General features: G+C 39.0%; 1 protein-coding gene across 1 annotated transcript in view; it reads right to left on the reverse strand.

Moving 5' to 3' along the window:
- The window catches only part of pc (pyruvate carboxylase), a gene marked incomplete in the record, with an annotated part of 294475 nt that extends 280332 nt beyond the window's left edge, over nucleotides 1–14143 (reverse strand). The window contains 6 exon segments of the mRNA XM_023965793.1: nucleotides 1896–2041; nucleotides 2395–2560; nucleotides 7527–7617; nucleotides 8138–8231; nucleotides 11308–11444; nucleotides 14043–14143. Coding sequence (XP_023821561.1) covers nucleotides 1896–2041; nucleotides 2395–2560; nucleotides 7527–7617; nucleotides 8138–8231; nucleotides 11308–11444; nucleotides 14043–14128 — 720 coding nt within the window.
- Nucleotides 14144–19233: the final 5090 nt, after the last annotated feature.

Raw genomic sequence — 19233 nt, forward strand, 5'->3', positions numbered from 1 at the left:
CAGCTGGCTTAACCACAGCTGAGCGAACGGCGGCCCCTGCTCCAAGGAAAGCGCTCGAGAAGCACGTGCTTGTGGACGCTGCTGCCTGAGTGGGCTTGGATCCCTCAGGAGGGAACCGCGGACCCGGAAGCAGGCGCAGTGGCAGGATGGCTGGGTCAGACAGGGGGGCTCTGACTCGCTTCCTATTGAGGACGCACACGGGCCGGCCCAGTCCTTAAAAAACGCTCCTGCAGGGGAGGTGCGGTCCTCCGCCGGGGAGAAGAAAAAGAAAGTGCGCTCGCTCAGTTGATGTATTTTCAGAGGACGCTGTTAGATTGGCCAATCTGCATGTCAATCAAGTGACGGATCACACGATGAGGAATTTGTTCTTTATATTTATTTATATTTTTGGTTTACATATTTTTGATGGCCCGTGATCTACCGTCACATCCTTCGTGATCGACGGGATGATCGCAATCAACGGACTGATTGCGATTGACATTACCTCTGGTCTGTACATTTTTTTATATGGAACAATGTGTGTACATCACTTCAAATCATTTTACTTTGAGTTCCAAAGTTTAATAACATAAATAAAAGAAAAACACTTGTATTAAAGTTGTGCGAGGGACTGAGTACTTTAAAATTAAATCCATGGTTTATATCATCAGAACTGATAGTAAAGACCTTAAAGTCTCTTTAATTTTAAACATACCTAACAAGGTTTGTTGTCCTACTCTTAAAATTTGTTAAGACTTTACTTAATGAATAATAAATTAAAAAACAAATATTCTAACTATAAAATTGTGGTTCAAAATTGAATTGATTTCGGGTTTTTGCTGTTATGCATCCGTAAAAGTATAATTAACTTTTACTTATGCATAAGTTGTTTCCAGCAAGACAGGAACACAATGTTAAGATTTATTTCTATTTGATAATATGAACTGCAGTGCATCAAGCATCCTCTGACAGGTGAAAGCTCTGAGGGAACTTCATTATTCCTTTGAAACATTTAGGAAGAATGACAGATAGAAATTTTGTTTTTGTTAAATCACAGGGTCTCAATCACATTTTAAATACGGTAAGTTCCAAATGTACTTTTAAGAAATAAAGGCTTGCTTTCAGAAGTGGTTATGAATTATTAAGCAACTGTTAGTCTTTGAATGTTTACCAGGTTTCCATGCTGTCAAACTAGAATTTCGTGGCTTGACGGTGCATCTGTAAAAGTTACTTTCAAAGTGAATAAACACAAAACTTGCTGCACATGATCTACCTCTGATCATGTAGTCAGGGGCAGATCCAAAAGAAGATGCTGACCCAACAAGAAACAATCCAAATGAAAGTTTAACAGCAGTAAAGCGCAGACTCTGGTGTCATTCCAACAGGAGAAATAAGTTCACAGTAAATCCTTTCTATGAAGACATCATTCTATCAGTTTTCTGTCATGATCCTCTCTGACAGCCACTATGACAGCATATTAGAACCGTCCCAGATACGCTTTACACGGACGACTGAGAGGTGAAAGGTGACGCTGATGATGACAAAGGATAAAGTTACACAACTTATACACATGTCAATCAAAATTCCTACAGTGATCATTTGAGTTGGGAAGGGGTAAAAGAAAAATGTGCAGAAAACATACTTTGTAATCCCTTCAGCTGAGTTACTATAAAAAAGGTAGTCCTGGACCGTATATACAAAGAAATTTTCTAATTCTGCTCAGCTGATGAAAAATACCAAAATTCAATTATTGTGATCAGTCAGGCTAGGAGCAACATGCATTTAAACTAGAAAGAGGCACTGAAACCTTCATGAAACCATTTTCAACTATTTCGTTTCGATTTCAATAGCAAGCCAGCAGTAATTACCAGCCGTTTTGCAGACTCACTCTCCTCACACAATTAAATCTTTCTCACCTCGTACTCTCTGACAACCCTCATGCCGCGACCGCCCCCGCCGTAGGCCGCCTTAAAGATGATGGGAAAACCATAGGTCTGAGCGAAAGCCTGCGCATCCTGCAGACAGGAAATGGGCGCGTCTGTCCCCGGGACCACAGGCACACCTATGCAGGAGCAGAATGCAGGTTGCTACCAAGAACACCAAAATCACTTGTTTTTGAAAACAGCTCACCACTTTCTTCTCCACCAAGTAGTAAAATTAGATTAAATCCCCATTACTTTTATCCCGGACCAACAGTATGTTCAGTGCAGAACCTCATAACATTTTTTCCTTTAAACTTTCTGGACTGAAGTGTTGTCAACATTTGCAAAGGACCCATCTTCGAGCTTAGTTCTAATTTTGTATTTTATCTTCAAACTTGCATCAGTTCTTTTCTGGAAGGTAGTTTTAAGCTTGAACAATTCCATAAATCATGAAAAAAAAGTTTGGTAATTATAGTTTCACATAAATTCCCACCTGCACTGTTGGCCAAGGAGCGAGCCTCCACCTTGTCTCCCATTTTGCGTACCGTGTCTGGGGTTGGACCCACAAACCTCACTCCTGCATCGGCGCAGGCCTGGGCAAAGTCGGCACGCTCAGACAGGAAACCATAGCCAGGGTGAATGGCGTCCACACCGTTTTCCTGCAAGAAACATTTTTATTCAAAGTTTATTTTAAAAGAAACATTAAATCAAGGAGGCACATAAGAAGAAGCTATACTCAAACTGGAAGCCTAGTTCCAGTTCACGGTTTACTGGTGGAAACAACAAAGCCATCTATATTACAGCTCTGACCCAATTTGTGGTTAGCTTTTCTTTAATGTCTTTGGAGTGTGATGCATTTTTAATGTAGTTTTCATGGCAGAGTGGGATCTCACTGTGTTTGTGGATCTTTGTGTGTTTTTCTGTGATTGTTTTCAGGTGAGGGACGCTGAATGTTGGAGGCAGCAGATTGAACCAGATCTGATGGAGGCGTCCCTAAAATCCCTGGGTTTATTTCATTTCTCTGAGGAGGAGGTTCAGCTGCCACTGTTTGTGTGCTTTCAGCTCAGCACTCTTTAGTGCTTTAGTATAACTCTCCCCCCATACAAAGCAACAGAGTTCTGTAGTGTAATGCATTTGTGTCAAAGTCTGCTCTGCCCAGCTCTTTATCATTATGTTTTTGTGCTAGTTATTTAAAGGGAAGCCATGGGGATAACCACCATTTTCTTTGCTCGCTTATTTTCTTCTGTTTGTTAAGGGAGTTCGTTTCTGAAATTGACCTTTTTCCTTTTTAGGCAAGATGACATTTTTGTGTTCACATAGTTTGATATCTTGGTTCAATCTGAAGCTTTTTTGCTTAGTTTCTTTTTGTTCTTATGGACAATTATCCTTTGACTAAATTATTGAAATTTAAATACTCTTTGCCATTTTGTGTGATTTGTGCTCAAGATGTGTCCCCACAACCCCAAGACTAAACAGAGCACAGCAATCATTAGGAGCTTATCCGGGATTTCTGGGGTGTATGGGGTTGCAATGATTCCCGGAAACAATCTGGTTGGGGAAAAGGTTTCCTACTATAATGTAATGAAATGTATGAAAGTTTTGTGCTCCACGTTTCATACAGGTGTTAAGCTACGTTAACACTGAACAAGATTTGTCCAACAGGAGTGTCCTGTTTCAATATTAAGTCAATATACAGACATGGTCAGTGATCCTGAGGCATGTTTTGGGTGTCCAGCACAGCAGTCTGGCCAACGCTTTTACGGAGTTCTTCAAAAATAAATAAATGTAATCTTAGCATCATAGGGGTCTTCCATACATAGACTGTATATAATATCGTTTCTCCACGTCAGTATAAAGCCAGGTTTCTACATTGCATCATTTTATCACTCTTTTTATCATGTGTGTCACGATGCGTGTATGTGTGGCATTGTGCAGGTCTTAAACAAAGCATTTGTTTGTCTTGTCATTTTGTTTTTAAATTTGATTATATTTTTATGCAAAGCACTTTGAGTGAGCTGTGTGGTAACATTGCTATATAAATAAAGCTTGATTTGATTTGATATGCAGATACAAATGTCCAAACACTGTTTGGACAACGCTTCGAGCAGCAAATTTGACACACGAATAACACGTGCTGTGAATGCATCATTGCAGATACATACATGCATAGAATAAAACCAGATTCTTACCTTTATAATGCTCTGAAAAAGCTAAACCTATCAAGCCTGGTCAAAATGGGAATAACCACTGTTATTTGCTGATGCAACTTTCTTTTGATGTTGACAAGAGTGAATTGCGTCAAAAGTCTGGTCGTCACCCAACCATTGTACTACTGTTGAACAGTGAAACTGGAGTTGGTCTGCAAGTGGTTATCTGGCTTCTTCTCTACGCTCTGTGACCGATGTTGGAATTCTGTGTCCTGATGGAAAATTTCTTTGACGGGCAAAAGTTTCTTTCGGGTAGGGGGGGTGCCACAACTCTGGCCATATTTTTTGGCTTTTTTAAGTTCTGTGGAAAGGGATTTTTGTGGCAGAGTGAGACGTCGCTCCTAACCTGAACGCTTGGAAAACCACTTTGTTGCCGGGCAATGGATTTATGAGCCTTGTACAGCAGAGGGACTGGGGGCAAATTAATTTCTTTTTTAATAACCTTGGTTAGAATTGGTCAAATCATCATCTACTCAGCAGACACCAATAAAAAAAAAAACTGAGTGAGTAGACAGGCTCATGATTTAAAGATCGAAGTGTGCACGCACATGGACACAGTAGGAGCCATCTCTGGATCAGTATGCACCATCTGCTCCTGGATACAAGGACAGCTCATAATTATAGCCTGCCCATTGTTAGGGGACCCATTACTGTCAGGCCAAAGGAGGAGCTGAGCCCCACACACAGAAAAAAAAAAGCATGTACACAAGCAGGTTCAAACAACCCACAAATGTAGAGACTGACAGCGGATGAAGTTTCAAACACAAGCTGACCTAACACCCGAGGCACCTCACACGTCTACAGGAGAACAGATGCTCATGCTTCCTCACAGGCTTCACATGCAGATATTCTTACACACCTTTCAACAGTCGCACAAAAGGTAATGAAAGAGATTTTTATTTTTGTCACACAGTAGGCACAACAGACAAACATACTTTGATATTCTCACACACAAAACACATTTCGCTGCCATGGCGTGGCTGCGCTCCCAGTCAGGCAGACTGATTTTGAGAAATGAGTTGGACGCCGATGCCTTCCTGACTTGGCTGCCGGACCACATGCTCGTGTCGAAAATTATGAAACCGTGAGAGATGGATCAGAAAAACGATTTAAAAAAAAACAACAGGCCGCTGAGCCTGGAAGGAGAAGGAAACGATAAGAGGAAAGGAACTGAAAGGGATTCGATATCAGGGAGATGAGAGGCAGCAGGAAATTAAGAGGAAAAGGAGATAAAAGAGAAAAAAGGTGGGACAAAGTGGTCATAGCAGAGAAAGACGACAGGTAAGTCAAGCTTCACAACGCACAGAAGAAAAAGGTTTGTCTACCCTGTCAAATGTCTCATCACATTTCATACCATGGTCCAGGTGAATACTCAGTTCTGATTGGCTGCTGGGTGTGCATTAAGTAAGGGTTAATGGCCAACGAAATGTGCATTAGTACTTTTTAACGCACGCCGTGGAAGCCTGAAGCGGAGGACGGTTGCTTCCGCGAAGTGTGTTAAAAAGTAATAACGCACACTTCGTTGGCCATTAAACTGCTTATACCATGGTCACTTACAAAAGCAATACATATTAACCAGGTTTTAGTCCTTAATTCTTGTTTTTTTTTCCGATTTGGATCGCTTTTCTCACAAAAAGCGGCCTATTTGTTACGTGATGCGGCGCATCGAATCACGTAACAAATAGTCCTTGTCCTTAAAGACCCACTCCAATGAAAATTGTGTTTTTGTGGCATTTTTTAATGATGGAGGACATATCTAAAGAAAATTAACCTCTAAATTGTATTTCAGAGCTGTTCTTTTTTCAAACTGTAATTATGAGCTGATGATAAAAAGTTGTTTGAAAAAGATTGAATTGTGCGTAGAAAATAGGCTGAGTGGAATACAAATTTCCTGCTGCGAGCTCTCAACAATGGTGAGAGGTTGCTCCTCGTCATTTATCCTGTCCACAACTCAGGTGAATTTCTAATGAACTACAGCCGCCCTGCAAAAACGATGTCCTAGAAAATGACACAGGTTTTTGATTTTGGCTGAAAACGCCATAATCATAATTAAAAGACGACTGGGAACGCTTTGAAAATTGATCAAATTGATCGCAGTGGAACTTTAAAGCAAAAATGACCTAGGTGTAAAAGCTACAGTAGATTTATTTTATTACAAACACATTTACTTCACAATTAAGGCAAATCCATCAGAGCTTAAAAGCTAAAGTGTAAAAAGGCAGGGCAGAATTAGGCAAAGATTTCTCTGATTTTTAGCTGCTCACTGCCCCTTCATTAAAAGATCACACAGTAAGATTACATCAGGTTATTGCTATGAGTGTATGTGGGCATTAACATCACAGCTAGAGTGCTCTGCTCACATTTGAGCAAACTGATAAGAGTTAAAGCTAAATCTGATTGTAGAAACATCAAGAAGCTGCAGAATAAATAAAAAAAAAGCTAAAACTGAAGATTGTGTGTTTTTTGCTAAAAATGTCTCATTTAAGAAGCCATTTCCTCAATTAGTATATATACTTTTCTTTTAAAATAATTTAAATCTTGCACTTCAAAGAGATTAAAGGATCTGTGGTGTATCTTACTCTCTCCTGAGGAATGCTGGGAGTGCGTCTAGTAAAACACACAGCTAACAATTTTTTTGATGTTGGGGCTAAATATTAATTTACAGCAATAATTTCCCATTAGAGCTTAATGGTTTGGCCAAACATTTATGCTAATCACGTCACATCTGTTGGTAAATTCACCCTTTTAACCCCAGAGCTTTAGCTCCAGAGATGACATTCGTTCAACTACCGCAACTCTTCAACTGTGTACGCAAATAACGTATTTTCTGTTGGATTCTGAATCCACTTTACGCAAATATGAAGCCCCTTTACAGTAATGAAGTGCTTATGCAAGTGCTTTGTGCCTAAAAAGCATATTGGTGCAAAGCCAACATGAGAAGCCGCAATTCTCCGTTTCTCCTGATCTCGTTAACGTTGGAAGAGTTCCAGTGTGTCAAGGAGCGTGTGTGTTTTTAGGCGTCACAGGCGACATCTCCAGTGTTAAAAGGTTAAAAAAAAACCACACAAAATAATGCATTGGGAGAAGTCTGATCATTTATAAAGCATCGTCTTTCCTCTCAATTACTCTTGTGATAACTTAATAAATAGCTAATTGCTTATGTTGCTATTGTAGCTTTAAATGTTGAAACTGACAAAAGGATATCGAGGAGCTTCATCTGGCAATTTATGATACAAAAACATTACACTCCTGCTTTTTTTTGTGTTCTTTAAAAACAAAGTGTTTTGCTCCTCTATGCATTTAGCAACTAGAAACTACAGATGCTTCTAAAGCATAGGTCAGAGTTTTCTTTTCCCCTCCGGAACAAAGAAAAGGCAGTTTTACTTGGCTTGGCTACAGCACTGAGGTGAACTTTTACCTTGGCGACTTTAATGATGTCTGGGATGTGCAGGTATGCGGCAACAGGTGGCAGGCCTCTCCCGATCAGGTAAGCCTCATCAGCCTTTTGTCTGTAAGGTGCACAGAGTCACGTCAGCGACGGAGAAGAGCCGGTGGAACAGAAGAAAAAGTCTCAAACAGCCATTTTCACAGCCTTTTCCGACCTCTTTAAAAACTCAACATCGGTTCTTTGTACTCGCAATCATTTAAATGACGAGTCCAATGAGCCGGTCTAGGTATTCAACTTCATAATGGAGAATGAAAAACAGATGAAAATGAGAAGAGGCTGGAGTGAAAAAAGGCATAATTAGGAGGGCTGGTTCCTGAAAGCAAGCAGAGGTGTTTGAATTTGCTGAATGTTTGCACCCTGAACACAATCAGACTCGTGTCACCACTTGATACAAAAAAATGAACGACAAATGAAGTGAGCCAAAGCGCCAGAGGGAAGAAAAATGCTCCCAAGCTGCCTTTAACTGAAGTTGCTGTTAAGTAATGTCATTGAGGCAGTCAAGCACGACATCTGTGCGTCACGCTTTCTTCACGTAAAACTCCCGGAGGACCATTTAACTGTAATGTGGCAGAGATAATTACCTGTGCATCTGTCCAGTGTCCTGCTCAGAGTAAACAGCCACAGTGCGAATCCCCATCTCGGTGCAGGCTCTGAAGACTCGGATTGCTATTTCACCTGAAAACAAGAAAAGAAGAAAAAACATTTTACAACCAAAACAAAATCAAGTGTTTGTGAAAGAATATTACAAAATTATACATTTTAAACAGCACTTAAGGACCCAATTACATAAAATAGTGTTTTTGGCATTTTTGACGCAACGCACACACCGACCATTTGACACCTTCAAGAGCGGGCATTCTAGAACGCACTTTTAATACACTGACCAAAAATATAAACGCAACACTTTTGTTATTGCTCCCATTTTTTATGGTATGAACTCAAAGATGTGAAACATTAACCACATACACAAAAGAACCAGTTCTCTGAAATATTGTTCACAGATCTGTCTAAATCTGTGATAGTGAGCACTTCTCCTTTTCCAAGACAATCCATCCCACCTCGCAGGTGTGCCATATCAATATGCTGATTAGACAGCATGATTATTGCACAGGTGTGCCTTAGACTGGCCACAAGAAAAGGCCACTCTGAAATGTTTATATTTTTGGTCAGTGTATATGGAGTTCACACTGGCCTGCCACTCACTGATACTAATGTGCGTACCTACAGTGGAAGTAAATGTCACAAATCTTCCTCCACGCTTTTTCTTTCACAGCTTCACTCTGATTTATGACAGACTTTGTGTCGTGTAATTCCAGCCAGAAACATTTTCATTTCTCCTCCATGATCAATTTTTGAGCAGCTGGAACTTCCATGAATTAAAAAGGATACTATCCATACGTCACTATCAAATATGAGTCGCTGATTGGTCAAATTTTAACTGGTTTAACATTTAGAGCATGTTCAACTGCTAAGCATTTTCTACCTAGAGCCACAAAGGGACTTAATGTGCACAAATACACGCTTTTACATATATTTATCAATGGAAGTAGTCGCTTCCAAGTGCATGCTGAGCCCAGTGTGAACGTAACCCGACATGTTCTTGTGGCATTTACTGAGGGAGGAAAGCCAGAGATTTGTGATGCAGAAAATACACGTGGCAGCCCACAAGCATCCTGCTCCACTCCATTCCAATGCATCCACTTGTAGACCACTAGATCCATGTACGTCGTCGTTTTCCTCATCTGCACTGGCATCTGGCTCACCATTTTTGTCGCACTGCTAATGTTACAATGGGGTGGTATGGGGCTGTAAGCTAGCGGGAGAGCAGCAATGGCGCTTCCCACAAATCAGAGGTGAATTACTAACGAACTCTTGCTTTCCTGCAGAAACTATGAATGAAAGTTTTATTTTGCCTAAAAACAGCATAATCATTTTCTTTTAAAAACACTTAACAATAAATAAAAGAGCATTGCAGTGGATTTTTGAAAGCTTGAAATGTTCCACCTATGTCAACTGCATGTTTATGTTTTTTTTGCCTCACTTTGAGGAAGGTTTTTTTTTCCAGCCTGCTTCTCACACTGCAGAGACACTTCAAGTCAGCCGTTTCTGTCAAGTGTGAGAACACTGAACACAGTTTTAGCCTCCGACAAGAAAAATGCTTCCAACTTTCATCTTTCTGTCACAGGAGCAAAAAAAACGTATTCTTCCAGCAGAGTTCAGAGAGGAGATAAAAGCCTGCTTGCTGTAAACCAGCGTGTCTCGCTACTATTTGAAAAGGAGGGCGACAAAAATATTTGCTTTGAAAATGAGGACACATCTCAAGTTAAGGAGGGAAAAAAATAGATGGGATTTATAGAAAAACTACCTCCTTTAATGTGTTTTAAAGACCAGATGATCAAAAACCGGTGTTAAAGTTGGTGTTCTGCCGTTGGTTTTGCTTTTTTTCTGCAGTGAGAAAAATCATCTGATGGCAGATATGTTGTCGCACTGCTGCAGCTCTTTATTCAGATCGTGTATATATTCTTTAAAAAAATGGGAAGACCGTCAGATGGAATCTCCAGTTTTCGTGACTGAAAGATTTCTTTTTCAAACTGGAATAGGTAAAGAGCAGCAGATAAAGTGAAGGGCAAAGGCATGTAAAGACTAGAAGAAGAGCAGCGAAGTCACAAAGGCAAACGGGAAAACCGAGTGGTTTAGGGGAAAATCATATCCGACAAGTCCTGAAAACGACAGGATAGAAAGAGTACCGCCAAGCGAGATAAGGCCGGGAATCAAACGGCCCGGCAGAGCAGCGGAGCTGCGGCGGGAAAATGACGAGCTCGCTGAAGAGGAATTCGGGCTGATAGGATGGCCCAGTCTCCCCAGATCAAAGAGTCTTGTGCACATGATCTAATGTGAAGCTGATAGCGGGGCCAAGCGGATGTCATGCAGAGGGATCGACAGGAAGTGCCTCTCTTTGTGGAACCGCTGGGCGACAGCGCTCAGATGGAGCCTCGAGGAGGTGATGTGTGCAGACTTCTGTGCTGGAGCAGACCCATAAGGCCCCGCATGAGCGCAGAGCTGACAAATCACTGGTAGCCCACGCACCAAAGGTTTTGAAGCTATCCACAGGAAATAAAACACCATTAAAAAAAAAAAAAAAAAAAATCAAACGTGTGAATGTCGCTCAAATGCGTAGCGTCACCTGATGGCTAGTTATTGCACAGCGAGAGCCCCTCTGGACAAGGACCAACGTGAGCAGTCCAGGTATTACCAGAGCAGCCTCTAGTCGGGTTGTTGCGTGTCCGAGCCACGCAGCAGAAAGCTTTATTGTGCGGGAAACTGCAATTACCGTTCCAATCAGACATCAGGGAGGATTCATCGCACATTTCACAGCCGTTAATGTCCAGCTTTGAAAACCTAAAAGAGCGTCTGCGCACTTTTTGAGGACAGGTTGGCTTGTTGAATACCATGTGTGACTAATATTTTCAGAAATTCGCCGCTTTTAGGTGAAAGCAAACAACTTATCTTGTGCAGCCGCGCTCCCACAAAGTCTGTTTAAATATTAGCATGTGGCAGAGCAAACTGAATGCCGGACATTAAAAATTAAAAGATCTGAGAGCCTCTTTATGCCTCAGGAAGACCGTAAATGTCGTAACTTTTTCTTGCATTATAAATGAAACAGCATTTTACTGCTCGCAGTTCAGTGGGGCTCTTTTCACAAAAATGAATTACGAGAGCCGGGATGAAGGCTTTTTTTTTTTTTTTTTACCTCTGTTGGCCACCATGACTTTTTTGATGGGTTTATACTCCGTCTGCACGCCAGAGTGGGAAGACCTGGAGAGACGGGACGCCCTCCTGACAGCCAGCAGGCCCAGGCCACCTCGGACCGCAGCGAACCTCAACATTCTGGAAGAGGAGGGACAGAAAACAGATTTCCCATCAAACAGCATCCCCGAGCAGTGAAACATTCATAAAGACGAGATGACAGGTCTAATGGAAGCAGGTTGTATTCCCTGTTCAAAACATCAGAATCATAAATAAAGATTTCTTGGAAAGACCACAGACAGACGAGCAAGAGCGCTACAGCCATTAGCTTCCAACTCTTTATTTTTCCTCCAAAAGAATGGCTTAAAATGATGCTTTCAAGACAGCCTTATACACATGCATGCAGGTGTGCTTGTGTTGTTTGAGGAGTTAATGAGATCAGGGAATATAATTGGGAGGATAATGCTTTGAATAACTAAGAGTTGCAAGTCACGCTTAAAGAGATTAAAAGAGCTTAAGCACCTTTTTATGCCGCTGAAGATAATTTTGTGAAGCTTAAGACTGCTTTGCATTTTAGCAGAAAATGTTCACTGACCTGAGACAGAAAACCACTGAAGTCATTGATTTCAGGACTTAAGAGGCAGGGTTATAAGATACTGATGTGTTCAATGTACTTTTTGAAACTAGAATCTAAACATTTTTTGATCATTTTTCAGGAGGATATAACCTCTTTAAAAAGTGAAAATTATGCTCTTATGGCATTTTTCTGATGGAGGACATATAAACAAAATTAACTCTAAAATTGCATTTCTGAGGATTTATTCATTCAAATTAGTGTGGATCAGCAGCAGACGAGAGAAATTTGCTGATGCGTCCACTTGTAGACGATTAGTTTCGCGCACGTCTTTGTGTTCCTCGTCTGAGCAGACATCTGGTTCAAACTTGTACAGCTAGATGGCGCTGATATTGCTCGCCATTTTTGCTGCACTGGTGATGTTAGGTTGTGGGTGTGAGGAGCTGTAAGCTAGCAAAGTCTGGCCAGTGGGGCTAATTTCTACCAGCCCACAGGTTCCTGACATAAACTCAATAATATGCAGCCCCCAGCACTTTCTAAAAAGTGGGTTTGTTGGTTGTGATTGGCTAAATTCTGTTATTTGTTGTAAATCTGTGGGAACACTAAAGCGGGACCCTTCTGTGACACTTTCTAGCTCATTTCTAAAAGAAAGTGACTATTCGCACGTAATTTTCTTAAATGCGGCCAGTGCTGAACTTTTTTTCTTGACCTCACGGACCTGGAGGAATGGCTAGGGTTACGGTTGGGTTAATAAGTGCAACCAACAACATTTAGCCTTGGACGCACTTCAAATATATGCATGAAATACAGCAATGAGCATCTTCATGTTGTCCACTCGTAGTACATGTGGGCAACATGAATTTCCATCAGTTTTTCTGCTTTGTCCCACATAAATACGAGCGTATAACACCAGCCTTTGTAAAATGTTGATTGTAAACAAAATGAAAATATTTGTTTCTCTGATTAAAACCACAGTGGTCTGCACTTATGAATAAGAACCATTTGTGTTATTTTCCTGTTGACATTTAAACATAGAAGTTTACGGTGAGCATTTAATAATAATAATAATAAGTAACATTTCATGTGAACCCAGATTTACCAATTATGTTCACAAAACGTTTTTTTTCCCAGACACCTTTTTATTTTTTTCATTTTAGTTCTGGTCTATCAATACAAAATTCCCAGAAATTTTGGTTAAAATTTATTTTGGAATAATTCTGCTCATTGCGAAAAAATGGAAAGTATCACATAGTAAAAAAAGACTTCATTGCAATTTATATGTTATAAGAGTTCATGGCCCTCACATTTTTGCCTTACCAAATCTGGCCCTCTTTGGACACTCCCAGGTGAAAAATAAAGAGCTCTCAAGTACAGAAAGGGGACGGGGTTGCCAACTCAGAGGCAAATTTCTAATCAACTACTGCCACGCTGCAGAAAATATGTCCTAGAAACGGCATAATTATTATTCATCATTAAAAGACTACTGGGAACACTTTTTAAAATGGATAAAAAATGATTGGAGTGGGTCTTTGATGAAATACAATTTCATATTTTGACATTTAAGTGAAGTAAACAGAGGATGAGATCATTAACACACAAAAGTCCTGCTTTCCGGAAGAAAAGTCCATCATTTTCTGATTTAAACTAAACCCTCAGAATTGTGAATAGTAGAATTTTAAAAAATAATTAAAAAAAAAAAAAGTTTCTTTTACTTTCATTTGAAAGGAAACCGTAATTAAAGTTGACCCCTAAAACCCAAATAAACGCATGCGCACAAAACGGTGAAATGAGATTTGATGAGGACATGATGAAGGCTGGAGCTCCAGCAGCTGCTCCGTTTACCAGCAGCTGTAACGGCTCCAATTAGGAAGGACGAGCTTCAGGTGTGATTGTAGTGTTTCTGCACTCAAATCACAGCAACACCGGGGCTCTAATTAACGCACGCGGCAGCGTCAAGCTACCGGGATTTAAGTTTTGAGCGGAAGCAGTATAAAAATAAAACTTTGAGAACTAACATAACAAGTGAAGGCTTTTATATTATGACTCCATTCGTTTTAGTGAAAACTCGTTACTGCAATTTATCCAACTAAGCTAAAGCAAAAAGCCGTTTTCAACAAGTTAAAATCCGCACTTAAGCGATACAACCGTGTGTGAAAGATAACTACCTTAACCGGCAGAAAACTCGCTCAGTCACTGCGGGAGAAACTGACAGCTTCACTGAAGCTCCACGCTGAGGGGTGTGCGCACACATGAGCGTCTTCTTCTGCACGGATCCAAAAAACCCTAGCGGTCTGATGCTGCCACCATGTGGTCAGACTGTGGTATTACATGCATTTGGAACTGCAGTATCCCGTTTAGTTGCGCATTTTCCAAACACTGGAGGTTCACGCAGTAGATTTAGAAACGAAAAGTAAAACTATGACCATTATAAAATACTTTACTATTGTATTCTAGAGTTTAATCCAGCGGTTCTTTGGCATAATCACTTAGTTTAAGAGCTACAAAGTTAATGTATGTAGACCTAATTAATGTTACCACGTAACATTTGCATTTACATTTTTTGTGTAATTACATTTTTCAGTTAGGTTTGACATTTATGTTGCATCTTTTTAATTTAGATTATTTTAGCATCAAAAACTTCATACTTTCCAGTCACAGAGCTTTTAATTTGTGATAAATGCAGACTAAAATGTAACGTAAATGCAGCACATAATTGTCTAAATGTGGTATTGAAGAGATGAATTTTTACATTTGGCGTCCCATACAACTAAAGCAGCATTGTGGTTCCAAAGGCCAAAAATACATCCTATTGGGTATTTTATTTTTAGCATTAAATTCTTGGAGCATATGTCTAAGATTCAACTCAGACAATCCATCACAAAAACGTTCTGCCTGCTGGAGTTGTGTTCGCTCCGGCATCATTTCCCTCATGTCCATTTGAGAAGAAAACAGTCCAACTCCATGGGGATTCTTGTTTTTCAATTCAAAATTTTGTTGGAAATATTGATGTTCAACAAAAAAATTTAAATTAAAAGTTTTCCTTTAGCTGACCACAATCTAAAAATGATAACACTGTTTCAACAATGATAGGGCAACAGACACTTTTTCCAAATGCCTCTACATTTCTGCATTTTATTTTGTAAACTTTGTGAAATTAAGAAGCAAAAACTTTGATATAATCCTATTTTTAATATATTAGGCCTAAATTAAGCTTCCAGGACTCTGTCTATACAGCGTGTATCTGTTGACACATCCTTTAGCCATTTATATTGAAGAAACTTTAAGTAACACTTGAATTCTTCAATCTTTGCAACATCTGGAAGGGGAAGAAAAAGAAAAATAAGCCTCAAGCGTTCACCACAGGGAGTAAAACAGGCCAGAAATGCAACAGATGGTGACTCAGCAAGTAAAGCACAAGCAGAGGAGAGGATTCAATAAATGCAGAGATTGTTAATTTTCCACAGACAACTAAGTAAATAATACAAACTCTCTTTCTACAGCAGAACAATGACTCACAGAAAGCTCATCGATCTAAACCATAAGAAAAAAAACGGTAAGTAAAAAAAGAAACTAGGTGGCTTTAAAAGGCTTTTAAAAAATCAGATTGCTTAAAGATCCTGTCCAAGTTCCTCAGCAGAAGAGGAGTTTATTGTGAAACAGTTCATTATTTTATTTTACAAATGAATCAAAAACCTTTAACGGTTGTTTGCTGTGTTAATTTTATTTATTGATCTGTTTCCACTCCTGCATCTTACTTATGCAACACCATAAAAAATAAAGGAAAGTAGAGCAAAGTGTTGAACTGTTTTGCATTCGAACTCAGACTTAAGAGAACAATCTAGATGGGGTTGACAGGCGGTCAGTTATGTAACTTTCTGACTCTATTCTCACCACCATCAGCCTTTAAGTTCCACTCCGATCATCTTTTGATCAACCTTCCTAGTGGTCTTTTAATTTGCTTATGCGGTTCTTAACAAAAATCTAAAAAAACTGTTTCCTTTTCTAGAACATAGTTTCTGCAGGACGGCTGTTCATTAAAAATGCACCTCTGAGTTTGTGGGCGGGACTATTGGAGCTGAACAACCCAGACCCCTTTCCCCTCCCCGTTATAGAGAGCTCTTTATTTACAGCTCCTCACACCCCCAACCTGACATTACAATTACAACAAAAATGGGGAGGAATATCTGAGTTATTCAGCCTTACAGGAAAAAAACATATCAAATATTTTTTTAACTTAAGCACGGTTTACTTTTTTGTAGATTTGTATAATTTAATTTTGTTTTATTCTCATTGTTGCTTTTTAACTTGTTTATTAATTGATTTGATGGATCTATATTCTCAGTTTACTTTATAAGATTAGAGTTTATAAAGATTTTTTTTTTTTAAAAAACCTCATAAAAGTCAGCAGATGTGAATTTAGACTGGGTTTTACTGCAAAAGTCCTGAAATTTAGTTATCAAAAGTTACTGGTACTGAACAAAAAGGTGTGTAGATTATCAAAAAAAATGAATTTTTAAATTAAAAAGTTTTTAAAAAATACATAAAATCAGCTTTGAAAGAGGAATTTATCCGCTGCTTTGAGGAATCTTCTGAATGAAGATTGGTTTGATTCATTTAATTTTATCCAAGTACAGCTTTATATAGAATACTTGCAGTTTCAGAAATGCACAGCTAACTCCAATGTGGAACTTTAACCCCCAAAAAAAGTTTTTTTTTTTTTTTTTTAATTTACAGAATAATATTTGGCTTAAAAAATAACCTTCAAAAAGCTTCGTAGACATCATCAGTTCTAAAGCTGTAAGCCTGCAGAGCAGTGATGGTTTGGCAACTGTGTGCAACACTACAAATGAACTAAAAAGTGCTGTAAAAATAAGATAAACTTTCCTAACATCGGGCACTGCAGCAGTTTATCCTCACTGACCCATCTTCATTCCTCAAATACAAACCTGTCTGTGAGAAAGTCATTTTTCGTCACCTCATTTCTCTTTGCACAAACTAACTTCACGCTCTCATAAAAGGCTCTGCAGAAGAGTTTCTCTTCCCTCGTTCTGCACAAGCCGACACATGCAAGAATGAAACGCTCCCCCGAAAGTGACTCACAGGGAGGATTCATTGCATCGTCACAAAGTAATCATCTAAAGTTGTGGCTAAGGCTGAATTTAGTTTGCGAGCACAACAGAAGTTTGATTTTCTTCATCCAAAAGAGAGAGAAAAACAAAGAGAAAAGCAATACACTTCAGAAAGTTCACAGAATGAAGATTAAGTTTGAAGGAAAACGAGTAATTCTGTGAAATAGCAGGGATTCAGTAAAGGCATTGGGTGAAAACACATTGTCCCTGGATATCAGAGATGGTTAGGAGGATATTTTGGTTTATAGTGAAGGCCGACTGGCAGTGACAGTCAGACAGAGAGGAAGCACTAAAATCCACCTGACTTCAAATGTAAAGCACTTCTGTTAAAAAAACCTCTTTAAACAAAAAAGGAAAGACAATGTTTAATGTATTAAAAACTGGAGAATATTCTGTCAAATTGTTGTTTTAAATATTCAAATTGTTAAAAGGATTTTTTTTTTACCTTAACATATTTTACTACAAAGATTCAGGTAAGTTAAACAGAATATACTATGCAGAAAACTTCAAATAAATTGGACTCACTGTTACAAATCTTTGACCTTACCCTGATTTGGTCAAAGTTTTCTGAGCTGTTGGCTGGAAAGGCCACTAAAATTCAAACCTTTAAAGATACACAAACTTCTGAAACTTTCTCTAAATTATAAACAACAGCTTTGGACTTTAGAACAGTGGTTGGTCCCTACAACCCCGGGCCGTGGACCGATACCGGTCCATGAGATGCTTGGTACAAGCCCACAGACAGATGATCAATTCTGTTTTATTTTCTGACAGTGACAGAAGTTTTATTTTGGGAAACAACCGGATTCTGATCAACTACATCCGTCTGTCTTGATGCGTCACGTGACTTTAAGCAGCTGCTCGGACCACAAAGTAAGGAACCCAAAGCCAAAAAGCCTATAAAACCCAAAAAATTTAACGTATTTGGAAAGTTTCTTTGGGGAGAAAAGAGTCAGTGAGGAAACCAAAGAAGAACCTTTGACTTCAAGGAAACATAAAGCTACTGTTAAAAGACAAAAACAGGAGTTTTCCTCCAAATACAGATTTATTGAGACGCACCAGAAGAAGCCATTTTCCACATATATGTGCCCTGACTTTCAAATGTTTCACACACACAGATAAGAAAAATCGAGACACGGTGGATTTTCACTTTTAAGTATATTTAGAAAATACCCCTTTTACGACGGTTGTGTCGTTTTATTTTATTATATTTTTTTTTATATATTTTAATTTTTATTTTATTTTATTCATTATTAGAAGTTGGACGCGGCGGAAGTTAGCAGTTAACGCAAAAATCTTCATCACAAAGTTAGAGTTTAAACCAGCCGCAAACATTTGACAGAGAATGAAGATTCAATCAAATAAAGTTGCCAATTTATGGAAACTTGTAAAAGGGACATTTAGAAAATGTTCCTACAGAAAGGCCGAATCTGTTAAACAGAAAATTTTCCTTTGTGATAAAAAAAAACAGTTAATCAGGATTTATCTAAATACTAAATGTGATAAATCTTCTTGAAACATGATCTGAGACTTGGGTGAGTTCTTTGTGTTGTAATTGAGTTCTATTTAAAAAAAAATGTTGCTTTTACTGATTTTTTTTGCAAATCAAAAACAACTTCCACTAATCAGCAACTCTGTTTCATTGAATCTTTGTCATCTCTGAAAAAAAAAAAATTCAGATTTTAAACTAAATTTCTTGAAGTAGCTTTTTAATTTAGAAATAGCTTTTCTTTCACAGCTCTCTTCCTAATTATGTGACACACTTGGTGTCACATCACTCTATCTGGGCACAAACCACAATTATTCATTTCTTCTCTAAGATCAATTTTCTAACGTTAGCATTTCCGTATTTTGAAAAGGACTCTACTCCTGAGTCACTACCAAATCGGAGTCCCAGACTGGTCGAAGTTCAACTGTTTAAACTTTCAACACGCGTTCAATTCCACGCGGTTTGTATGTTGAGCACGGAAGCCCGTAATGTTAATTTTCCAATCTTCATTGGAAGCTGTCACTCAAATGCAAGTTTCCAAGCCTGGTGTGAACGTAGCATAAGAGCTACGGTGTGTCAAAGAGCGAACGCTACTTAGGGTTTAGCCTACAACATAGTCGGTGTTACCGTGTTAAGAATCAAATACAACAACTACTCAAAAATGTGTTGACATATGTGAAGGAATTTTTTTTGTTATTATCATAGTTTAAATGTATTTGGTTAAATGTATGTTTAAAT

Source organism: Oryzias latipes, chromosome 18, assembly GCF_002234675.1.
Source record: "Oryzias latipes chromosome 18, ASM223467v1".
Lineage (NCBI taxonomy): Eukaryota > Metazoa > Chordata > Actinopteri > Beloniformes > Adrianichthyidae > Oryzias > Oryzias latipes.